General features: G+C 42.9%; 1 protein-coding gene across 1 annotated transcript in view; it reads left to right on the forward strand.

Moving 5' to 3' along the window:
- The first annotated feature begins 405 nt into the window (after nucleotides 1-405).
- The window catches only part of LOC137341480 (mucin-2-like), a 336,358-nt gene continuing 311,791 nt past the window's right edge, over nucleotides 406-24,972 (forward strand). The window contains 9 exon segments of the mRNA XM_068004585.1: nucleotides 406-425; nucleotides 10,725-10,759; nucleotides 12,193-12,267; nucleotides 12,420-12,455; nucleotides 12,458-12,638; nucleotides 13,759-13,876; nucleotides 14,181-14,259; nucleotides 14,421-14,512; nucleotides 23,153-23,354. Coding sequence (XP_067860686.1) covers nucleotides 406-425; nucleotides 10,725-10,759; nucleotides 12,193-12,267; nucleotides 12,420-12,455; nucleotides 12,458-12,638; nucleotides 13,759-13,876; nucleotides 14,181-14,259; nucleotides 14,421-14,512; nucleotides 23,153-23,354 — 838 coding nt within the window.

A 24,972-nucleotide genomic window follows, 5' to 3' on the forward strand; every position in this document is an offset into this window, starting at 1 on the left:
TGTGTATTTGTATCCCCAGATCCCTTTGCTCCTCGACCCCATTTAGACACTTATTATCCAAGCAGTTTGTGGCCTCGTTGTTCTTCCAATCAAAATGCACCACTGCAGGGGAACTGCATTACTCCAAGATCCCCTTCAAGCCACACATCATTCTGACTTGGACATATATCGTCGTTCCTTCATCGTCACTGGGTCAAAATCCTGGAACTCTCTGCCTAACAGCACTGTGGGAGAACCTTCACCACATGGGCTGCAGCGGTTCAAGAAGGCGGCTCACCACCACCTTATCAAGGGCAACTAGGAACAGACACTAAATGCTGGCCTTGCCACGTGCCCATGTCCTGAGAATGAATAAAAAACAACTGTGGGCCAATCCAGCTGTGAACTACACAACTTCTAGATGACATGGACAGAGAAATCAAAAGGTGAGAATCCAAATTTATCGATGATCCGCAGGTGTTAGTTGACAGCACAAGGGAGTGAAGAACTGGTCTGTACAGCAGGAGGGGCAACTTATCATTACCCAGAGAGTAAAGCAAGCATTGGATATCCTTACCGTGAAAGTCTACAGGAGGTCACAAACTTAGACAACTGTGCTATCTCTTTTTCCGGTATCTTTGTGATATATGATCCGAGTGATGTCTCCTGTTGGTGCTTGGAAGAATCAAGAGGTGAACCCTTGCACTCTAGTTTAGTGTTATCTGAATGCTGCTCGTTGGCTGTAGATGTTGTTTCAGAAGCCAACACAGGTCAAAGATGGGTTGTCTGTTAATGTGCAGCCTCCATGCACACTGAGATGGAGACTGCAGTAATTGCACTGCACTGAACTGTAGAGCATGACCTCTGGGTCACATGTGACTGAGTTCTGGCAATCCATACCTCAGAACCCAAGCAATTCAGTCCCATTTGTGTTTCTATTTCCTGTTTTCTGTCTTGTCCTGTGTGAATCCTGTGAGCTTGGAGTTTGGAAAGAGCTGCGTTTGTCACTACTTTCTCATTAGTGGATATAACTTCAGTCATTACAACAAGATGTCAGTAGTTTGAGATTTACACAAATGAATGGAAACATGTATTTAATTTGTATGCACAAAAACAAAAGCGCAGACCTTTGCCACACTGGGCTTGTATCCAATGTTATTTGTTCTGCAATGTGACACCGTAGGTCACTAATGGAGATTTGGAATTATTTGTTTAATGCCTTTAATGTCAGCTTGACATATTCAGTGACGCTTTCACCTTTGAGTCAGAAGATTGTTGGATCAAGCCCTACTGCAGACCTTGAGCCTATAGTCTAGGCCAACAATTCAATGTGATGTTGAGGTGGGGGGGATGTATTTTTGGAGGTGCTGCCCATTGGATGTGATGCTGAACTGAGGCTGTATCTACCTGCTCTAGTCGATGTTCCCATAACACTTTTGGAAAAAGAGCAGGGAATTCTCCTGGTGACCTTGTTTGAATCTTTCCAGTCTGGCTTCTGCCCTTCTCAGAACACAGCACAGTCCAAATCAAAGTCACAAAAGATATGCTCTGTGATTGCACTGCATTGTCCATCCTCGATTTCTGCACGGCTTTAACACAGTTCACCACTCCACTCTCCTCCAACACTTCTCCTCTGTTGTCCAGCGACATGGAATTGCCTTCATTTGGTTTCTGCCCCTGCCACAGTACTGAAACGGCCCTTATCAAAGACACAAATGACATCCTATGTAACTGTGACAATGGTAAACTATCCAATCCTTATCCTTCTCGACCTGTCTGCAGCCTTTGACACGGTTGACCACACCATCCTCCTCCAACGCCTCTCCTCTGTTGACCAGCTGGGTGGGACTCCACTCGCCTGGTTCCGTTCTTATCTATCTAGTTGTGGCCAGAGAATCACCTGCAATGGCTTCTCTTCCTGCTCCCGCACCGTTACCTCTGGAGTCCCCCAAGGATTTATCCTTGGCCCCCTCCTATTTCTCATTTACATCATGCCCCTTGGCGACATCATCCGAAAACACATCAAATTCCACATGTACATTGAGGACACCCAATTCTACCTCACAACCACCTCCCTCGACCCCTCCACTGTCTCTCATTTGTCACATTGCTTGTCTGACAAGCAAAAATTTCCTCCAACTAAATATTGAGAAGTCCGAAGCCATTCTCTTTGGTCCCCGCCACAAACTCCGTTCCCTAGCCACTGATTACATCCCTCGCCCTGGCCATTGTCTGAGGCTGAAGCAGACCATTCGCAACCTTGGCGTCCTATTTGACCCTGAGATGAGCTTCTGACTGCATATTTGCTCCATTACCAAGGCCGCCTACTTCCACCTTTGTAACATTGTCCGTCTCTGCCCCTGCCTCAGCTCATTTGCTGCTGAAACCCTCATCCATGCCTTTGTTACCTCCAAGCTGGACTATTCCAATGCTCTCCTGGCTGGCCTCCCATCTTCCACCCTTCATAAACTTTGGGCTCATCCAAAACTCTGCTGCCTGTATCCTAACTCGCATCAAATCCCATTCTCCCATTACCCCTGTGCTCACTGACCGACATTGGCTCCCGGTCCGGGAATGCTTTGATTTTAAAATTTGCATCCTTGTTTTCAAATCCCTCCATGTCCTCGCCCCTCCCTATCTCTGTAACCTCCTCCAGCTTCCTCCTCCTACAACCCTCCAAGACCTCTGCGCTCTTCCAATTCTTGCATCTTGCGCATCCCCGATTTTAATCGCTCCACCGTTGGCTGCCATGCCTTCAGCTGCCTAGGCCCTAAGCTCTGGAATTCCCTCTCCAAACCTCTCTGCCTCTCAACCTCTCTTTCCTCCATAAGACACTCCTTAAAACCTACCTCTCTGACCAAGCTTTTGGTCACCTGTCCAATTACGTCCTTATGTGGCTTGGTGTCAAATTTTGGTTGATAACGTTCCTGTGAAGTACCTTGGGATGTTTTACTATATTAAAGGCGCTATATAAATGCAAGTTGTTTTTGTTTTACTTCTAGCTATCTGAACATAGTAAGACCATCTCCAAGCAAAATGGCTTCTATTCTATCCCCACTTCGGCACCTCTGGAGTCCTCAAAGTTTCTACCCTTGGCCTCCTCCTCTTCGTCATCTACATACTGCCTGTTGGCTTCATCATTTAGTCATAGGGTCAGCATCCACACGCACACTAATGATATCCAGCTCTGAGTTTCTGACATCCAGTGTCTTATCTTCCTTCCTTTGTCTTCAGCCCTGTAACAAACTCTACCCCTTTGCCAATGATTCCATCCTTGACCCTGGCTACTGTCCCAGGCTGAACAAAACTGATCACAGATTAGGAGTCCTATATGACCCTGAGATGAAGACCGCATACTTCCACCTCTGCAACATTGCCAGCTTCTGCCCATTCCTCAGTCCCTACACCGCTGAAGCCTTGCCACCTACAGACTGGACTCTGCAATGCTTTCCTTGCTGGTTTCCTATTCTCCACCTTCCATACAATTCAGCTTGTTCAAAACTCCACTGTACGTGTCTTGTTCCACACTAAGTCCTGCTTGATCATTGCCTCTGTCCTATCTAATCCATCCGCAACACCTCAAATTAAAAATCCCCAATCATGTCTTTAAATTTTTCTTATATCTGCAATCTCCTCTAGCTCTGCATCAAAAATCAAATACTGCATTCTTCTAATTCAGGTCCATCATTGGTGACAGTCTTCAGCTACCGAGATCCAACTCTCTGGAATTCCCTCCCTAATTCCTCTATCTGTCTACCTCTCTTTCCTCCTTTAAGAAACTCCTGAAAACATATCTCACTGAACAAGGGTTTGGTAATCCCTCCTAATTCCTCCTTCCCTGACTTGATGTCCATTTTCCTTACACACATCTATGAAGCGCCTAGTGACATTTGTTATGTTAAATGCGTTGTATAAATGCAAATAGTTGCTGTTGTCATCATCATCCTGATCAGCAATGCATCCTGAATCAATGGCGCAAAAGATTGAGTAAATGCTATTTGTGGGACTTCACCATGTGAAAAATAGCTGCTGTGTTTACTCACAGAAAAATAACTCAGTAACTCACAATGTAATTCATTCTGTGTGAAATATTTTGGGATGTTTCCGAGAAATGTAATAAGATGTTACATAGTGCAAGTTCTTTACTAGATTTTCCAGTATTGGGTAATTTAGTCACAAATGGTTAGTGTCTGGTTTTAAGTAGATTGAATGGAAGTGTACTGTTTGAACCCAGCTTTCTGAGGTTACTTCGGGAGAGTAACAAGAGACAGGCGAAAATGAATGGTGGACACCCAAGGTGCAGGCATGAATCTGCATGCAAGTGACGGAGCAGTCCAGCACCAGATCCCTTGTTTGATGGGTGCTGAAGTGGAGGTGGTACTGCATGAAGTACCTCTGTATGACTCCATGCAACCAACCCCATAGGCTAACATTGCATCATGTCTGAAAGGGAGTGGAGCCAAGCTTCAGGCCGCAGCTGACCATTACTGTCACTGGATGTGCCAGCCCTATGGTGCATAATAGCTGCAGATGTCCTTGGGGCAGATATCCTAGCTTTGCGTGTGGTTTTCTGATGACCTGGACCCTGTGAAGATTGCTTGCCACGGTCACTGCCAGGTAGATGGTCCAAGGCCCGCAGATTTGATTGGCGACATGTTGATGGGTGTGACCAATTTGGGTATAATGGCTGTTCATGCAGTGCCACTGAAAGCATGACATAATGGGATTGGGATGCTTCTGAGGAAGCATTTATGATTAGTCAGACAGTCACACATCTTGGTTGTGCCACTGGGGCTGTTGGCCCAGTTACATTCGTGCATCGGAGGCTCTGCATCTGCCAAATCGATGTCTGCTGTCCACTGTGTGCAGATCTGTGTGCATTGGTACCAGTGAGTGGGTACAGAGCATCCATCGTGCAGCCTGACCCACCAGGTATCTCTCCTTTGGTCCTCCTCTTCTTTCAAACACCTCATATAGGGAGACTTGCATGGGGAAACACATTGTTCCAATAATGGTTCATTAAAACCACCATAAAGAAAAAAAAAGCTACAGAATGACTGAAATATACTTGCCTTGACATTGCTGTGTCCTTTCCATAACCTTCAGGATACAGCAACCCTGATTGCCCATTTCACAGGACCTTGAATTACATCCAAGGTCCAATATTCCCCTGCCATCCCTTGCTGGTACACTGCTTCTATTGAGAGAGCAGAGTGGGCAATTTTCCTGGCCCAGGTGCCTGCTCAGTGTAGCCTCATGCCCTGGCCTGGCCTGGTGCAAGGAGCGGGGGGCAGAAACAAGAGACCCTCAGCTGTGCTGTGGAGTCCAGCCTTGGAACCCAAAGATCATACTGCAAACAAAAGAAACAGTTAGGAAAAAAAACACTTTCAGTCAAACTTTACTGCAGACCCTCCGGTCTCAGGAGGGCCTCAGTGAAACCCCCATGGGTGGATGCAGAGGAAAGTGAGGTCGGATAGTTGGGAATGCCCCCTTCTTCATTTAAATGTTAACACTGCAAGCGGAGGCCCAGCCCCGCCTACTGAGGAAACCCTGGGGCAGCACACTGGGGGGGGGGGAGGGGGAGTCCCAATGTAACAGGCCTCGGCCCCCTTTTCATCTTCACTATGCCTGGGACTCTTCATGTGCAGTGAAAAGGAAAATGTACCCTCTAACGTGCTTTATGCCTGAATAGTGGGAAATGGCATGCAGTATATCATTCAGTTTATTGGCATGACCACATTGGAAAATGTTTGATGATATAACAGGCTCTTTGATCCGTGTGTTGCACATGCTCATACAAACCCACAAAACATAGGAACATAGGTACAGGAGTAGGCCATTCAGCCCCTCGAGCCTATTCCGCTATTCAATGAGATCATGGCTGATCTGTATCCTAACTCCAATCGTCCGCCTTGGCGCCATATCCCTTAACACCCTTGGCTAGCAAAAATCTATCGATCTCAGATTTAAAATTATTAATTGAGCTAGCATCTACTGCTTTTTGTGGGAGAGAATTCCACACTTCGACCATCCTTTGTTACATTGAGTTACATTGAGTCTACAGCACAGAAACAGGTCATTCGGTCCAACTGGGCTATGCCGGTGTTTATGCTCCACATGAGTCTCCTCCCTCCCTACTTCATCTACCCCTATCAGCATAGCCTTCAATTCCTTTCTCCCTCGTGAACTTATCTAGTTTCCCCTTAAACGGTAGCTTCAGGCAAGGAGCAGATGTACGGTTAAACGTTGATATCCAAAAATTGCTGTCCGTGTTGTGCTGCTCCGCAATTAGCTTCGCGAAAACGGCATCTCGCTGTCTGCCTCACCTTTGAAATGATGTGGAGATGCCGGTGATGGACTGGGGTGGACAAATGTAAGGAATCTTACAACACCAGGTTATAGTCCAACAATTTTATTTTAAAATCACAAGCTTTCAGAGATTATCTCCTTCGTCAGGCGAGTGAGTGAGTGTAAGGTTCTCAAATCGCATATCTTATATTAGGCTGGGACACGCTCACACCAATCAAAGGTGTCGTTGGTGTTCAGACAGGTTAGCCACGGAAAACAGTTCTGAATACACAATGGGTCAGGTTACAAAGCCAGAGAGAGAAAGAGACCCGAAAGGCAGAGAGAGAGAGAGAATGTCCAGTTGTATTAAAATCAGATAACTTTTTTTTTCCCTGCTTACGTGTAGCGTGACATGAACCCAAGATCCCGGTTGAGGCCGTCCTCATGGGTGCTGCAATTAAGTCAATCAAACATAAAATAACACATTCAAAAGTGCCATCAACTACATGCTGGTGCCTGACAGCCATATCCCTGTCATTCAGAGATGTGGGAGCTTATTGTAAAACATTCGCACAATCATCTGACAACCGTTTGGAGAGGAATATTTAGAGTGAGATGGAACTAGTGGCGGTACTCACAAGATTTAATCTGTAGTTGTTGTATACACATGAAAATAGTTTTCAGTCCTGTAAAGTAAATTAAATCCAAGATCCTACAGCAACTCCAGTGGTGAACTTATGCCATAATTTGTTGAACTGATCGGCTCTGATCTGATAAGGTGGGGATGGGTCGCAGTATGTACAGACAGAATGTTCAGGTTTGGTTTAATTTGATTGATGAGTTTGTCCTGAAGCAGTATTATAAATATTACAAAGAAACCCGTGTTCATAGGCTTGTCTGCTGAACTGTGTGCGATCCCTAACCACATTTCATTACTGGTTGCGATCCATGCTTAGCACACAAATATTAACATAACAATAATATGTCAGGGAAATATCAGAACATGCCTGGCTGTCCAAATATTTATTATATTACTTAATTAAGGTTTCAGATTTCAATGCAGATCCTGGAACAAGTCAGTAAAAATGTTAGGCTCCAGGCTTTGTTTAAGCTCGAGACATAAATCTCTTAAGTTTATTATAAAATGAAACCCTTCCTCAGCGGGTATTGGCAGAACTAGTGTGTGTGTGAGCCCCAAGCACAGCAACCTGCACGTGTCGATGCCAGATCAAGATCATGTTAAATTACCTTTAATTTAGGCAGCCTGCTGAGTGATTGAATACTTTACTGATTCTGAGCCCTCCCGCACCGTTCTGTAATCCACCAGCGCTAGTCTGTAACAGTCTAAGTGGCATTGGTGATCAAAGCAGTGTTAATTTAGCAAATTTCCGATCGCCATTGATTTTGATGGGGGCTGAGCTATTGGCCCAGAATTTGCTGGGAAAATAACAGCGAGTTCGCCATTATTAATGCATTAAAAAAACAGCAATTTGTGGCGAGGAAGAGATATGCTGTGAGTTGCTAATCGCCACAAATTGGTGGATGGTCCCCCGTTAGCCTTGCAAAAATGGAATCTCGCCGTCAACCTCCCCATTGACATTCACTGAGTGTTAAGAAATTGCTGGATTTGCGCCATAAATATGAATGAATCTCGCCACAGACATTTAGAGCTGGTATTTCAGGTCGTAAGGAGCGATTTAAGGTCCTGACATTAAACTCAACCTTGGAGGCCCAGAAAGGGAATATTTTTTGTATTTTTAATTTTTAATTTTTTTTCTTACTCTGTTCTCTCTCTTAATCCAATCTTTCTTCCCTCTCTTTATTTCTATTTCTGTATCTATTTTGACTCCAATTCACCCTATTACCATCTCCGCCATTCCTCTGTTTCTTTCTCTATCCTTAAATTTAATTGGATAAGGAGATAAACCGTTGGTCCTGTCGTTGACCGAGGGCCCTCGCATGCTGTTATCAGTTCTCACTTCCAGCAATTTGCGGCACTAAAATAATACGATCTGAAGGGTGAGGGAAGTTGCTCCAGCAATTTCTGGGCCGTTATAATTAACGTTTAACCATTTGGGCGGGGGTTTCCATGGAGTGGCACAAAGTCCCAGGAAAATATGGCGTGGTGTAAATAAAGCCAACCTCAAACAGACCATCGTTCGCAGCAAATTACCCAGCTTTCAGGAGAACAGCGTCCACGACACCACACAACCCTGCCACGGCAACCTCTGCAAGACATGCCAGATCATCGACACAGATACCACCATCACACGAGAGAACACCACCCACCAGGTACATGGTTCATACTCCTGTGACTCGGCCAACGTTGTCTACCTCATACGTTGCAGGAAAGGATGCCCCGGAGCATGGTACATTGGCGAGACCATGCAGACACTGCGACAACGGATGAACGGACACCGCACAACAATCGCCAGACAGGAAGGTTCCCTCCCAGTCGGGGAACACTTTAGCAGTCAAGGACATTCAGCCACTGATCTTCGGGTAAGCGTTCTTCAAGGCGGCCTTCGAAACACACGACAACGCAAAATCGTCGAGCAGAAATTGATAGCCAAGTTCCGCACCCATGAGATCTCAGATTTAAAATTATTAATTGAGCTGGCATCTACTGCTTTTTGTGGGAGAGAGTTCCACACTTCGACCATCCTTTGTTACATTGAGTTACAGACTGCAATGGTTGAGGGTCTCCCCCACCACACCTGTCAAATGGACCTTTGCAGCTGCCACAGGCTGACAGCTGCAACACGTCCATTTCAACTGGGAGTGTTTCCCCCAGTGTGGGAAACAGTCCCAGTTGTCTATAAAATCCCACCCCTCCTCACATATTCACTTAATCAGGTCAGTTAATGACCTGAAATACCTCAGTAAATACTTTTAAGTGGCACCCCACTGGCTTTAATTGCCTGCGGGATTCCCACCTGCGGGGGCTGAGCGCGCACGTCGGCGTGTCTGTGGGGAACCCGGAAGTGGGCGGGTTGGAGCCGGGCTCCCGACCCGCTCCGGGATTTTCGGAGCCCCCCCCGCCAGGAACGCACCCGATAGCGGATGCTAAAATGAAGCCCATAGTGTAGATTACCTCTCATGTTAGTTGCTAATGACAAATAGGAAGAGAAATGTATGATGATTTGCCAGACTTGTTACCATAACTGATAAGTTCTGTTTTGTGCAATGCTCACATTAATGTTAAATGATTTTGGAATAGAAAATGTTGGTTTATAAAACAATTCTAAAATATTACTGCAATTTTCAATCTACATAAGAACATAAGAAATAGGAGCAGGAGTAGGCCAATCGGCCCCCCGAGCCTGCTCCGCCATTCAATAAGATCATGGCTGATCTGATCCTAACCTCAAATCTAAATTCATGTCCAATTTCCTGCCCGCTCCCCGTAACCCCTAATTCCCTTTACTTCTAGGAAACTGTCTATTTCTGTTTTAAATTTATTTAATGATGTAGCTTCCACAGCTTCCTGGGGCAGCAAATTCCACAGACCCACCACCCTCTGAGTGAAGAAGTTTCTCCTCATCTCAGTCCTGAAAGAGCAGCCCCTTATTCTAAGATTATGCCCCCTAGTTCTAGTTTCACCCATCCTTGGGAACATCCTTACCGCATCCACCCGATCACAGTCCCTTCACAATCTTATATGTTTCAATAAGATCGCCTCTCATTCTTCTGAACTCCAATGAGTATAGTCCCAATCTACTCAACCTCTCCTCATATGTCCGCCCCCTCATCCCCGGAATTAACCGAGTGAACCTTCTTTGTACTGCCTCGAGAGCAAGTATGTCTTTTCTTAAGTATGGAGACCAAAATCTAGAACGGAAATGTGCGTGGTACCATTTATTTACAACCTGACCATTATAATGCATTCATGAGTTTGTCACTGATGTGTTATACAGCCAAGTTTCCAATTGTTTCAGTCAGGTGCCCATTATGGATTCCAAAGAAAGTGTTATTTGTGAGACTTGCTTTTTGTCAGCCAATTGTTAGTCAAAAAGTACATTTTGGTTAACAACTCAGCTTATATTTAATCATGGATTCTATGCTGACTATTAATCTTCACTCTTCATAATAGTTGATAATCCGTTGTTAGGTTAAAACTGACTTGTTCTCAGGGTATTACCTCTGGTTGTCATAAAGGACTGCTAGAGATTTAGCAGGCACTTCTAGTCAGTAATTATACAGGAACATGTAACTGGAAATATAACCACTCCTTGGTAGAGTTTCTCAATTAATATGTTTTAGTGATTGTTACTTTCCCTTTATTAAAGCAAATATTGTTTTATCTTTAATAAAGTGTATCTATCCACTGGTACTTGAATATCAAAACCTTTATAACACTGTAGAAAATATCAAAAACGCTCCCTGATTATGTTCTAAATGTAAGAATTTTAAATGTGTTAAATCATTTGGGTAAAACTGATCTTTATTTATCACAGACAAATTAAACGGGACTATTCAGAGAACAGTTATGGTAAGTTAACATTTTATAATGCTGAAATAGAACACTACATCAATAGGGCTAATGTCCCATGGGAAGTAAGGCTAATGTCCTATGAGAGCTCATCTTGCCTCTTCTAGTGAGATTGTTGAATTTTTTTCCTGCACTGCAGCCACATCCTCTGAATAGTGTTGCCAATTCTAATCCTTTCTGCCACCCCATACCATGCCGTTCTGCCCATCGTCTTGACTCAATCATCGAAACAGGGGCCACTGATTCATCCACCACTCTGGAAAGACACGACTGCCAAACTCTACAGTGCCGGATCCACCCCCACTCCACACGTACAGGCTGAATCAGGAAAAAAGACACACGAAAAAATTGCCAATATGCTGCCTATCAAGGATTGCCACAAACAAATGCTGCAAAGCTCCCAGAAAAGAAGTTAATAACCAGGCTCTGAGCTTAAAAAACATAATTTCCCAAGCAGACAACAACTATGCTCCCAAAGCCTTTGCACCTTCAAGCTGCTGCATGCCTTTAAGTGCCGTGGCAGCAGTCCAATGTCTTCCAGTAATTGAAACCCACCCAAGAGTAGCGTGCAACAGCTCCAACCAGTAATGCAATGCTCCTGAATCCAGAATTACAGGCAGGTTCAGTTGCTTTCAGGCAAAGCACGCGTTGCACCATTTGCACACGGGCTGAGTGGGGCAGGAAAATTGGCACCAAGATTTTGTCTCTATCTCTGTACACCCATAAATAGTAAAGACACCAGAGGGGATGATTTTGTCCAGTTAATATGTATAGCAACATTATTAACAAAGAAGGGAAAATTCTGGTTGCTATTTTAAGTTATTTAGTGAACGCATCACTGCATGCAGCGATCAGAGGAAATCATCCCCTCAGATTTTAAAATGGGAAAGCACAGTTCAGTTTGTATCTCCCTGCATGGAACATGATTAGAGTGTTCACTTAAGACTGAATAACAGTGTAATATATTTCCTTTCTCATGAGATAAAAAATGCATTAAAACAAAGCATCAGGATATCAAGCGACCAATATAAATGCTATACTTTGCATGCAGTAGAGAAAAGATTCACTCAAGGACATTGCCTCATTTCCTATTAGCATCAATGATTCCAACATAAAATCTTCAGTTCTGATGAAAACTTAAAGTAAATTAATAAACACTTGACAATTATATTTATTTCAAATATTACATTTATTTCAAGTATGCTCCTCAGATACATTCTATCACGTGACCATATAGTAATAGTAATGGTTCTGTTTATTATTACTAAATCGCAAGATCTTTATTAATATTGTAGCCACAGTTACTTAGAGAAATTACTATAAGCAAGATAAGCGGTGTATGTAAGGGAATAATAATTAGGTTAGAAGATAAAAGCTTTCAAACTCCCATGCTTTGTATGAACTAAATCAGATTTAAATGTACTTTTTGCTAGACTTGAACGGATCGGCTGTCACACAAACCATTAGGGTTGCAAGGGATGTTTCAACCACATCAGATGAAAGGCCAGGTAAGTACATGTAGTATTTGTTTCATTGCAAGACATACGATTATTCGATTACTTCATCTCTTTACATTGCAAGATGACACAGATCCTATCAAGATAATAATATTCAGACAGATGTTATAATGGAAGGGATTGCTTTCCCTATATTTCTTTAGGTACCTGTAGCACATGGGGAAAAGGAACGATCAGGACCTTTTTTACCATTTTACATCAACCTGAAACCACATTCTGAGTTGGCAATGCCAAGGCAGCACAGAAGATTTCAATGTGGATGTTCGCCGAGACTCAGATGGCAATTTGGAACACATTTTCATCAAAATAGACGGTGCTATGATTGTCGTGGTGAATGGGACAATCATGGTTAAAGGCACTGCGTAAGTTAAGTTTAGTACAATTGATTTTGAAATTAATTGCAAGATCTGTCTTCAGAGAAATGACTACCATCTTGCCCAGCCCATTTCTACATAGCCCGTGTAAAAAATAAATATATCTTTTCCTGTTCAGGAAAAAAAATTGAAGCAGGAACTAGCACAAGGCTTTAGGTTCTTCAACTGATCTGCCATGCAATTGCTCTTAGGTAAATGCTGTCCCATTCTCTCTGGATGGCACTCACTCACCTCATCTTCCAGCCGCCCATGGAGGAAAGACGTCAACTACACCCCAAATTTCAGGCAATCACTGACATATGTGGAGCGGGCGGCCCAATGTCTGTAGGGCCTTGTTCCGCCACCGGACGTCAGAGCAAAGAAAGAAGAGAGCTTTTATGTCTTCATCTCCTAAGCGAGTCAAAATACATTTTCATCAAGATAATTGATCCCCTTCAGGACCAATTACTTTAGTCTTGGCAAGTTCCTGGGCCTTTCCAGGGGCCTAAGTGGATCTCATTTCAACTAGAAAGAGTTCTGTTAGGCCTTAGGGGTAGCCCAGGAACTCCCCCCAGACTCACTTGCTAGTGACACCTCCATCCCACCCACTGGTCTTTAAGACGGAAGTTAAACAGGGTAGAAACCTGGCAGAACCTGATGCTGCCCCATATTCCAGCCCCCCCTGTGAATGCAGCTACTGTCTGCCCTCATCGGCCCCAGGAATTTCTGTGTCTGTTATTTTCTGTTCTTTTTCAAACAGTCGTCTTGGTGTCTGCTCCTGTTTCACTTACTGCAGACAAAATAAGATTGCTGGACTATAACTTGGTGTTGTAAAATTGTTTACAATTGTCAACCCCAGTCCATCACCGGCATCTCCACATCATGACAAATAGTTCAGCTTAGGATTTTCTTCAAGGAATTTCATTGAAACTGCTGGATTTGAATGAGGCAGATTTACAATTGGCAGTATTTACTTTTTTGTACCAATGTAAATATTTCGGTATAAATATATACCCTAATGTTGCTCAATATAATACTACTGTATAAAACATTAATATCATTATATGTTGTTGCTTATCCATATTGGGTCTCAATATTTTTTTCATTCATTATTGCTTTTCTTTTATAGAATTTCATTGCCATATGATGACAAGGTGATTAATATTCAGCAATATGGAGTTGACGTACATTTTTCAAACAGGAAGCATACTATATTTCTGATTTGGGATTATCAAGATGCACTATCGGTAAGAAAGTTTGAAGAGTGCGACATTCATTCTTAATGTAGAATCAGTAGATTGATTTAAAGGGTTTTTAAGATTGATTTAATTTAAAGATTGATTTAATGTCTTCCCTCTGTTTAATGTCACTGACACACAGTGATCTGAAGGATTCTTCTGATGAGTTTTAATGAAAAATCTCGTTGAAAAAACAGCTTTAATTTTCACATAAGTACATACTTGTTTAATGTGATGGACATAAATTTGCTAAACCATGTAAAGATTTCCATTTGTTATATTTATGTTTCAAATGTTTCTCTTTCATTTTCAGATAACAGTTGATGTTCAATACCAAGGAAAACTATGTGGCCTTTGTGGGGCTTTTGATAAAAGTGTCTCAACAACGTATGGTTAAAAAAAATGAAATGCTCTTTGTGCTATTCTATAAAAGAAATCTTAATCTTTCTAAAGACACTGAACAGCTCTTTTACATTTCCAGTTTACTGAAAATATTTAAGTCAATGATGAATGGAAAAAAATTAAGTTCACTTTCTCTTTGGACTTGGTGTAGATTTGGATTTTACCCGACTATACAGGCTGGATACTTTGAATAGTGCCTGTACCACCAAATTCTCAAAAGGAACTAGTTGTGCATCAACTAACGTAAGTCACACAGTACCAGACAGTACTTCAGAAGAAGCTGTACACTAAAATACAACTGTGAACTGACTCAGGTTAAATCTTTGTTATTATTTCCTTTTGATTGTGTAGAGTGAGAGGTGACAGTCCAGGGCAACAGAGTACGCTGGGATCATGATGGAGGGAAGCTGGCTGCAGAGTTGAGCTGGGAAAGGCAGGCCTGGGATGAAGCATCTCTACCTTGTTTTTATGTTTTTAAAATTTGCTTTATCTGGAAATACCCGAGAAGGCACCCACAAAATAAATGTGGGTGAGACAGACAAAGCATTCATTGCCCATCTCCAGTCGCCCTGAGAAGCTGATCGTGAAGCTACCTCTAGCAATTTATTTTACAACTGAGAGGAGCCGAGCGGAGCGGAGGGAGCGTCCCATAAAAGGCGGGATTTCAGAGCGCTGAGAACAGCTAATAGGAGCCGAGCCGAGCGGAGGGAGTGTCCGATAAAAGGCGGGATTTCAGAGCGTTGAGAGGAGCCGAGCCGAGCGGAGGGAGCGTCCGATAAAAGGCGGGATTTCAGAGCGCTGAGTGCAGCTGAGAGGAGCCGAGCCGAGCGGAGGGAGCGTCCGATAAAAGGCGGGATTTCAGAGCGCTGAGAGGAGCCGAGCCGAGCGGAGGGAGCGTCCGATAAAAGGCGGGATTTCAGAGCGCTGAGAACAGCTGAGAGGAGCCAAGCCGAGCGGAGGGAGCGTCCGATAAAAGGCGGGATTTCAGAGCGCTGAGAACAGCTGAGAGGAGCCGAGCCGAGCGGAGGGAGCGTCCGATAAAAGGCGGGATTTCAGAGCGCTGAGAACAGCTGAGAGGAGCCGAGCCGAGCGGAGGGAGCGTCCGATAAAAGGCGGGATTTCAGAGCGCTGAGAACAGCTGAGAGGAGCCGAGCCGAGCGGAGGGAGCGTCCGATAAAAGGCGGGATTTCAGAGCGCTGAGCCGAGCCGAGCGGAGCTGCGACCGAGTTCGAAGTGACGTCAGGAATCAGATCGGGACGCGACACAGGGGAGGCACCTGATTGGTGAGTAGGTTCAGGTGAGTATTTCTCCTTATCTACAGTAACTGAAGTAAAAGGAAAGGGAAGGTCTGCAGGTCTTATAGGAAGTAGCGTTTATTTTTTAGTGAATCAAGGTCCCTAGTGTAGTTAACATTCTCTAAATTGAGAACAATTTAAAGGAGTAAACTCCTTAAAGGGAGTGGTAAGTAGTTTTTCTTTCCTTTTTTTTTCTCTTGACATTGTAGTTGTTCTTAAGCTAATTTAAGGGTTAAGTCATGGCAGGAGATCCCAGCGCCGTGTCATGTTCCTCTTGTGGGATGTGGGAATTCAGGGCTCCTTCCTGTATCCCTGATTCCTTCACCTGCGGGAAGTGTGTCCAGCTGCAGCTATTGTTTGACCGCTTGACGGCTCTGGAGCTGCGGATGGACTCACTTTGGAGCATCCGCGATGCTGAGAAAGTCGTGGATAGCACGTTCAGTGAGTTGGTCACACCGCAGATAAAAATTACTGAGGGAGATAGTGAATGGGTGACCAACAGACAGAGGAAGAGTAGGAAGGCAGTGCAGGGGTCCCCTGCGGTCATCTCCCTCCAAAACAGGTATACCGTTTTGGATACTGTTGGCGGAGATGGCTCACCAGGGGAAGGTGGCAGTGGCCAGGTTCATGGCACCGTGGCTGGCTCTGCTGCACAGGAGGGCAGGAAAAAGAGTGGCAGAGCTATAGTGATAGGGGACTCGATTGTAAGGGGAATAGACAGGCGTTTCTGCGGACGCAACCGAGACTCCAGGATGGTATGTTGCCTCCCTGGTGCAAGGGTCAAGGATGTCTCGGAGCGGCTGCAGGACATTCTGGAGGGGGAGGGTGAACAGCCAGTTGTCGTGGTGCATATAGGCACCAACGATATAGGTAAAAAACAGGATGAGGTCCTACAAGCTGAATTTAGGGAGTTAGGAGTTAAACTAAAGAGTAGGACCTCAAAGGTAGTAATCTCAGGATTGCTACCAGTGCCACGGGTTAGTCAGAGTAGGAATGACAGGATAGCTAAGATGAATACGTGGCTTGAGAGATGGTGCAAGCTGGAGGGATTCAAATTCCTGGGCCATTGGAACCGGTTCTGGGGGAGGTGGGACCAGTACAAATTGGACGGTCTGCATCTGGGCAGGACTGGAACCAATGTCCTAGGGGGAGTGTTTGCCAGTGCTGTTGGGGAGGGTTTAAACTAATGTGGCAGGGGGATGGGAACCGATGCAGGAAGTCAGTGGGAAATAAAGTGGTGACAGAAACAAAAGGCAGTAAGGGAGAGTGTACAGAACATGACCGGACAGATGGTCTGAGAAAGCAGGGCAAAGACCAAGGGAAGACTAGATTAAACTGCATTTATTTCAATGCAAGAAGTCTGATGGGCAAGGCAGATGAACTCAGGGCATGGATGGGTACATGGGACTGGGATGTTATAGCTATTACTGAAACATGGCTAAGGGAGGGGCAGGACTGGCAGCTCAATGTTCCAGGGTACAGATGCTATAGGAAAGATAGAGCAGGAGGTAAGAGAGGAGGGGGAGTTGCGTTCTTGATTAGGGAGAACATCACGGCAGTCGTGAGAGGGGATATATCCGAGGGTTCGCCCACTGAGTCCATATGGGTAGAACTGAAAAATAAGAAGGGAGAGATCACTTTGATAGGATTGTACTACAGACCCCCAAATAGTCAACGGGAAATTGAGGAGCAAATATGTAAGGAGATTACAGACAGCTGCAAGAAAAATAGGGTGGTAATAGTAGGGGACTTTAACTTTCCCAACATTGACTGGGACAGCCATAGCATTAGGGGCTTGGATGGAGAGAAATTTGTTGAGTGTATTCAGGAGGAATTTCTCATTCAGTATGTGGATGGCCCGACTAGAGAGGGGGCAAAACTTGACCTCCTCTTGGGAAATAAGGAAGGGCAGGTGACAGAAGTGTTAGTGAGGGATCACTTTGGGACCAGTGATCATAATTCCATTAGTTTTAAGATAGCTATGGAGAAGGATAGGTCTGGCCCAAAAGTTAAAATTCTAAATTGGGGAAAGGCCAATTTTGATGGTATTAGACAGGAACTTTCAGAAGTTGATTGGGAGAGTCTGTTGGCAGGCAAAGGGACGTCTGGTAAGTGGGAGGCTTTCAAAAGTGTGTTAACCAGGGTTCAGGGTAAGCACATTCCTTATAAAGTGAAGGGCAAGGCTGGTAGAAGTACGGAACCTTGGATGACTCGGGAGATTGAGGCACTAGTCAAAAATAAGAAGGAGGCATATGACATGCATAGGCAGCTGGGATCAAGTGGATCCCTTGAAGAGTATAGAGATTGCCGGAGTAGAGTTAAGAGAGAAATCAGGAGGGCAAAAAGGGGATATGAGATTGCTTTGGCAGATCAGGCAAAGGTGAATCCAAAGAGCTTCTACAAATACATAAAGGGCAAAAGGGTAACTAGGGAGAGAGTAGGGCCTCTTAAGGATCAACAAGGTCATCTATGTGCGGAACCACAAGAGATGGGTGAGATCCTGAATGAATATTTCACATCGGTATTTACGGTTGAGAAAGGCATGGATGTTAGGGAACTTGGGGAAATAAATAGTGATGTCTTGAGGAGTGTACATATTACAGAGAGGGAGGTGCTGGAAGTCTTAACGCGCATCAAGGTAGATAAATCTCCGGGACCTGATGAAATGTATCCCAGGACGTTATGGGAGGTTAGGGAGGAAATTGCGGGTCCCCTAGCAGAGATATTTGAATCATCCACCGCTACAGGTGAGGTGCCTGAAGATTGGAGGGTAGCAAATGTTGTGCCTTTGTTTAAGAAGGGCGGCAGGGAAAAGCCTGGGAACTACAGACCAGTGAGCCTGACATCTGTAGTGGGTAAGTTGTTAGAGGGTATTCTGAGGGACAGGATCTACAGGCATTTGGAGAGGCAGGGACTAATTAGGAACAGTCAGCATGGTTTTGTGAGAGGAAAATCATGTCTCACGAATTTGATTGAGTTTTTTGAAGGGGTAACCAAGAAGATAGATGAGGGCTGTGCAGTAGACGTGGTCTACATGGACTTCAGCAAAGCATTTGACAAGGTACCGCTTGGTAGGTTGTTACATAAGGTTAAATCTCATGGGATCCAAGGTGAGGTAGCCAATTGGATACAAAATTGGCTTGATGACAGAAGACAGAGGGTGGTTGTCGAGGGTTGTTTTTCAAACTGGATGCCTGTGTCCAGCGGTGTGCCTCAGGGATCGGTGCTGGGTCCGCTGTTATTTGTTATTTATATTAATGATTTGGATGAGAATTTAGGAGGCATGGTTAGTAAGTTTGCAGATGACACCAAGATTGGTGGCATTGTGGACAGTGAAGAAGGTTATCTAGGATTGCAACGGGATCTTGATAAATTGGGCCAGTGGGCCGATGAATGGCAGATGGAGTTTAATTTAGATAAATGTGAGGTGATGCATTTTGGTAGATCGAATCGGGCCAGGACCTACTCCGTTAATGGTAGGGCGTTGGGGAGAGTTATCGAACAAAGAGATCTAGGAGTACAGATTCATAGCTCCTTGAAAGTGGAGTCACAGGTGGATAGGGTGGTGAAGAAGGCATTCAGCATGCTTGGTTTCATTGGTCAGAACATTGAATGCAGGAGTTGGGATGTCTTGTTGAAGTTGTACAGGGCATTGGTGAGGCCACACTTGGAGTACTGTGTACAGTTCTGGTCACCCTATTATAGAAAGGATATTATTAAACTAGAAAGAGTGCAGAAAAGATTTATTAGGATGCTACCGGGACTTGATGGTTTGACTTACAGGGAGAGGTTAGACAGACTGGGACTTTATTCCCTGGAGAGTAGGAGGTTAAGGGGTGATCTTATAGAAGTCTATAAAATAATGAGGGGCATAGATAAGGTCGATAGTCAAAATCTTTTCCCAAAGGTAGGGGAGTCTATAACGAGGGGGCACAGATTTAAGGTGAGAGGGGAGAGATACAAAAGGATCCAGAGGGGCAATTTTTTCACTCAAAGGGTGGTGAGTGTCTGGAACGAGCTGCCAGAGGCAGTAGTAGAGGCGGGTACAATTTTGTCTTTTAAAAAGCATTTGGACAGTTACATGGGGAAGATGGGTATCGAGGGATATGGGCCAAGTGCAGGCAATTGGGACTAGCTTAGTGGTATAAACTGGGCGACATGGACATGTTGGGCCGAAGGGCCTGTTTCCATGTTGTAACTTCTATGATTCTATGATTCTATGAACCAAGTGACTTGCTAAGCAACTTTAGATGGCCTTAAGAGTCAGGCTTCCTTCTCTGAAGGACATTAGTGAACTAGCTGGGCTTTTAGACAATCTGACAACTTTCATGGTCATTTGTAAAATAAATTGCTAGACTCCCAGCTTCATGGGGAGACTGGGGATGGGCAATAAATCGAGTGGCCATAACCTATACTGTGACAGTTGTCATGACAAAATTGAATGGAAAATGTTGACGTGTCAATTTACAATGGTATATATTGACACAAAAGTGTGCCAATACATTGTGACAACCAGAAGTAAGGTTTTCAGATAGGAAGTGCCTGCCCCTACACAGTAATCTTAATAATATATAGTTGCAGTACAGTTTACTTTTTGTTACACCATTTATTAAATACTAGAAACTTGTTTCTGACAGTCATACATGTATGGAAATCATCACCTTATTATCTTTTTTGACAACAGATACACCCTAATTTTGGCTTTAAAAAGCTAATACAATCTTTACTAAATATATGGATATAGCATTTTATTCAAAAAGTGATTAACGCTTTAGAAATCTTTATTCATTTCAAAGTGAGATATGGATTAATTGATAAATTATACTTCATTTTGCTGTTCTTGCACTTTGTAAAGTGACATCTCCCTAAAGTATAACTTGTTACTTAATTCATTCTATATGAAGAATAGTATCATTAAAAGTTACACAGTGAACCATGCTCAAGCAGTAAATCAGTACAGATTAAGCAGTCTGGGATGCGCCAAAATGTAGCCAAGCTGTTTATATGGGGTTTTGTTTCCAAGTGCACGTAGATTAATGGCCATATATTTGGCATTGTTACAACAGTTCTTGGAACATACCTTGATCTGAATTAGCTACTCAACCTGGTATAACATTTCCAGGGATAGAGTGATGATGACTGCCAGTGGACCTTGAATTTGAAGCCAGTGTAGGCAAAATATCTTCTGCTAGCTTTATCTGGAAATACCCAGGAAGGCATTTAATGAAACAGCAAATCTACAGTGCAATACTAATTTTAAAGCCAAAGACATTTACAGAATGTTATGTATCCAATCATTATACACCGGACTCAGCGAGTTTGATCTGCCCAAATGTCTGTCTTAGCCACCCAAATTACTAATAATGGGTCAATATCATTGTCTGTTCTTATTTTTCCTATTCTATTTAATCGCCAGGTTCATGTTCAACTCTGCAATTGTTTCCCATTTATTCTAGTAATTGCAGATCTTGGATTCAAACTTAGCTGGTAATGCTTAATGGATTGCATGTGCCTTATGTAGCACAATAACAGAAGGCATTGCTTGATTGTTGGGATGGAATTTATTGGATAAAAGAAAAGGTAATGGTGCTGACTCATCATGGGGTTTCCACCTCCCAACCCCGCTGCATGTTCCAATTCATCCACATTCCTATGTTTCTGTCTCTAATGCTATTCCTCCTTCACTGCCCCCTAATTCCACTGACCCCAGCACTGCAATCAGGCTTCTACTGGAAAGTAGGGCAGACTGATCTTGGTGACTTCAAGAGGAGAAGTGTGTAGAAGCTGAAGTAACCGTTGTATAGTTCTGGAACCATCATTCATAAGGAAGAAACTCACTATTGTGGGAGGAATTCTTAACTTCATGGCTCCAATTCCCTCCCCTTCGAAGCATTATGTTCCACAAGTAAGAAAGAATGAAATGAGAAAAGGCCACCCTGCCATCAAACCCATTCTTTTTGCACTTCCTGTTCCAATGCACATAGCCACACTTTATGAAATGCCAATTAATTCTGTAAATCTCTCAAATACTCATCACCTGGTAACAAAAAATGGTGTAATTGGGAAATTTTTTAATTATAAAGCATTTCCTTCTTCATATCATTTCTAAACAGCGACAAGAGCAGGACACCCAGAACAGATCCTGAACTCCACTGGGCATGCAACCCTTTAATTTCTGGTTCAGCTTTTCACTTAATCCTCCCCAGACATATGCTGGAAGTGTAATTTTATGGATATCAGGTGAAAATGGGATTGGGTTCTGTTGTGATGTCTCCATGGACAAATAGCCTAATGACAGTTAAGCACCATACATGAATAATGACCACTTGAGTGAGCAAAGAGTTAAAAGCTTCATAAGAAGAGGGAAGGGAAGAAAAATAGCTGAGCAAATTGGCAAAAGAGCAAAAAAAAACAACCATCACCCTCTGTGAAATTGCTTGTACTTTATCCTCTCTTCATATTGTCTCTGCTGCATCGAGATTATCTCTGAAATAGGGCTCAAACAACACCGGTGAGAGGAAACAGTCTGGTGGCAGTTTGGAACTACAACTCTTTCTGAATGTCCAATCTGATTTAGGCTCTGGCAACATTATATAGGCAAGGTGTCCTTCTGGTGCAGGTTATGTAAGGGCAGTTACATCTTCAATGGGCATGTTGCAGATCTATCTATTCAGAATAATGCACTACTGTAATGCGCATTAAGCAGAGTTTAAAATGTGTTTGTCAGTCCCCTAAATTGGTGTATGATGCTTGCTCTCCATTGTGTGATTCCTTCTTTCCAGTTTCATCTTCCACATGATAACAAAGTCAATTTTCTTTGCACCAACTTTCCATCCCTGGTGTTTCTAAGACTCGCTGTGAGTGTGACTTATAAGTCCAGATAAGTCTGCTATGTGACCACTTAGGAATTGTTACCTGGCTAAACTAATATCTGGGCATCCTATAACATGAAGTGCGAATTGAGCTTACTATCTCCAAACTGCTGTTTTACATATAAATAATTAACATTAACATAAGGCAGATTATTACCATCCAAATCTCTACAATTGTCAGCTTTTGAGTAGCCATTAATTTCTAGTAAATTATAACATCAAGCTCTAAAGTGTAGTGACAATAATGTTACTGCAATATCTTATACTTTTGCACTCCTACCCATCAATACTGTACTCCAATCAGCTGGTGCAAGCACTATACACATGCCGAGTATCCAATGAACACTTGTTTAAATACAATTTGTTTCAGCACTAAAATTCTGTGATGTAGTGGTTGATGTAGTCTAGTTGCTGATCAATAATCACCCTTCCAACAGGAAAAGGTTGCTGATTTGTTTCTCCCATCTATCCTCCATGAGGAAGACAAGTTTTCCTGTCTCCACGGGGAACAGATATAAATGCTGCCAGCTATTCATCAGCTGACACACAGCTGCTCTGAAGTGAATTCTGTCACTGCTTTAATTAGGTTTCCATATAAATTTTAATATTTTAGCAAAATCAATGATTCTGCTCCCATTCCCTTTATTGCAGCCCAAGAACTCTGATTTGGAATTCTGTTGATGTAATTATCTTTATGTCTTTTTTTTAATGTTCAGGTCTGTTTGGAAATATCAAGATTTTTCCTGTCATGTTCTAGTAATGCCATTATTGGTAAATAGTTAGAGATCTGTCAGAAAGATGTTTGTGCTTGTAAAGCAGCAGAGCAATGTAAATGTCCCAATTTTGAAGAAATAGCACACCAGTGTGTACATTCAGAGGATTCATTATGGAAAACATGGAGGCAACCTACAAACTGTGGTACGTTATCTCTGCGGAGGACAGCAAGAACCTGAGCTGTAACCAAACACTTTGAAAAGTTAATAGAACTGCTGCATTTTTTCAATCTCATGCCCAAATAAACCGACAAACAAGATTTTTGTAATTATCTTTTGCTGCTTAACAGCATTGTGTAGGTCAAATGATAAAGTCAACAACTTTTCCTTTTCAGCACTGCCCACCTGACCTGAAAATCAGATTTACAAGGAGTGTGGTCCTGCCTGTATTCCAACATGTACTGATCCATATCCTCAATAACAGTGCGATCAGTGTGTGAATACTAGTGAATGTCCAGATGGTAATTATGTTTAATAGATATCGACGGTAAAACTTTCTTTTAGAATGCTTTTTACCTAATATTATTTAACGGTTGCAGCAATACATTTTCACAAACTGAAGATCTTTTTAAACTGCTTGGTTTGGAATGAAAGGATAAGATTAATGAAAGGATGAAAAGAGCAAGAATGTCGAATCCATCTTCCATTTGTCCCCTGACAGCCATGGTTTTGTTTCTCATTTCTCTTTTTGAATGATCTGTTGATGCGAAACACATTCATTGTTAAACGTGGCTGTACTGCGAACAAGTACAGCAAAGAAGTTTCCTTTAAAAACTTTGAAAGGATTGAATTAAGTTTACGATGTGTATATACGGACAATTCTCAGACAATTTACGTTGTTTTCGAGATGAAACTATGTACTTCCCCTTTAATGACACAATATTCTTGTGTAACAGATTTTCTTGTAACTTTTTAACTATGAGTAATCAGTCTGGGTAGATTTGTTAAAGCTAGCATTAAATATTAAGAGTGGAAATAGCACAAAGTATTTTGAGAAATGGGAACAGGCTGTGGGAGTGTGCAGTCCTACAGTAGGGCTGTTTTCTTCTAAATAGTTGTGGGTTCAATTAATTTGGTAATTCTGTAATGTATGTGCCTGGAGGTTTCCCACTTCCATTGGGCGGTTTAACAATTCTTCAATAAAACATTGCCAAAAAAAAACGTTATAATAGGTTCGATATCTTCAGATGAAAGCCATGTGCTTTGTTTTTGTGATGAATAGATGTACTTAGATATTTATTTTATTTTACTTCAGGCACTGTCCTTGATAACCTAAGGGGCAGCAACAGAAGGATCAGCCAGATGACATGTCCTTGTGAATATGATGGAGCAGTTTATAACTCTGGGCAAACAAGAAACACTTCCTGCTTGTCATGGTAATGGTTACCAGTTCAAGTCATATACATGTCAATAAATTATTGTTCAAACTTTTCAGCATATAAGAAATGTGGTTTGATTTTTTTCATCTGTGGTATTTGCCACTGCAATTTTGAAGGTAAATATATATTTTCCATTAAATATAAAATTCCATGTTTACTAGAAAAAAAAGTTTTAAAGATCATAATACATATCCTTACATCAGCTTCTTTAAAGGCTGCTCTAATATTGATTTGATTTCCCTCTAGCTAACACAGACAGCATGTACATTCAGTAGAAAACACTTAGACTGCGCATCAGTACAACCGTACACACCCACGCGCATTCACTTTTGTAAAACTTCTCCTAGAACCGCATTAAATCATCTGTTAGAATAAGACTTGGAA

The sequence above is a fragment of the Heptranchias perlo genome, chromosome 24, assembly GCF_035084215.1.
Source record: "Heptranchias perlo isolate sHepPer1 chromosome 24, sHepPer1.hap1, whole genome shotgun sequence".
NCBI classification, from domain to species: Eukaryota; Metazoa; Chordata; class Chondrichthyes; order Hexanchiformes; family Hexanchidae; genus Heptranchias; species Heptranchias perlo.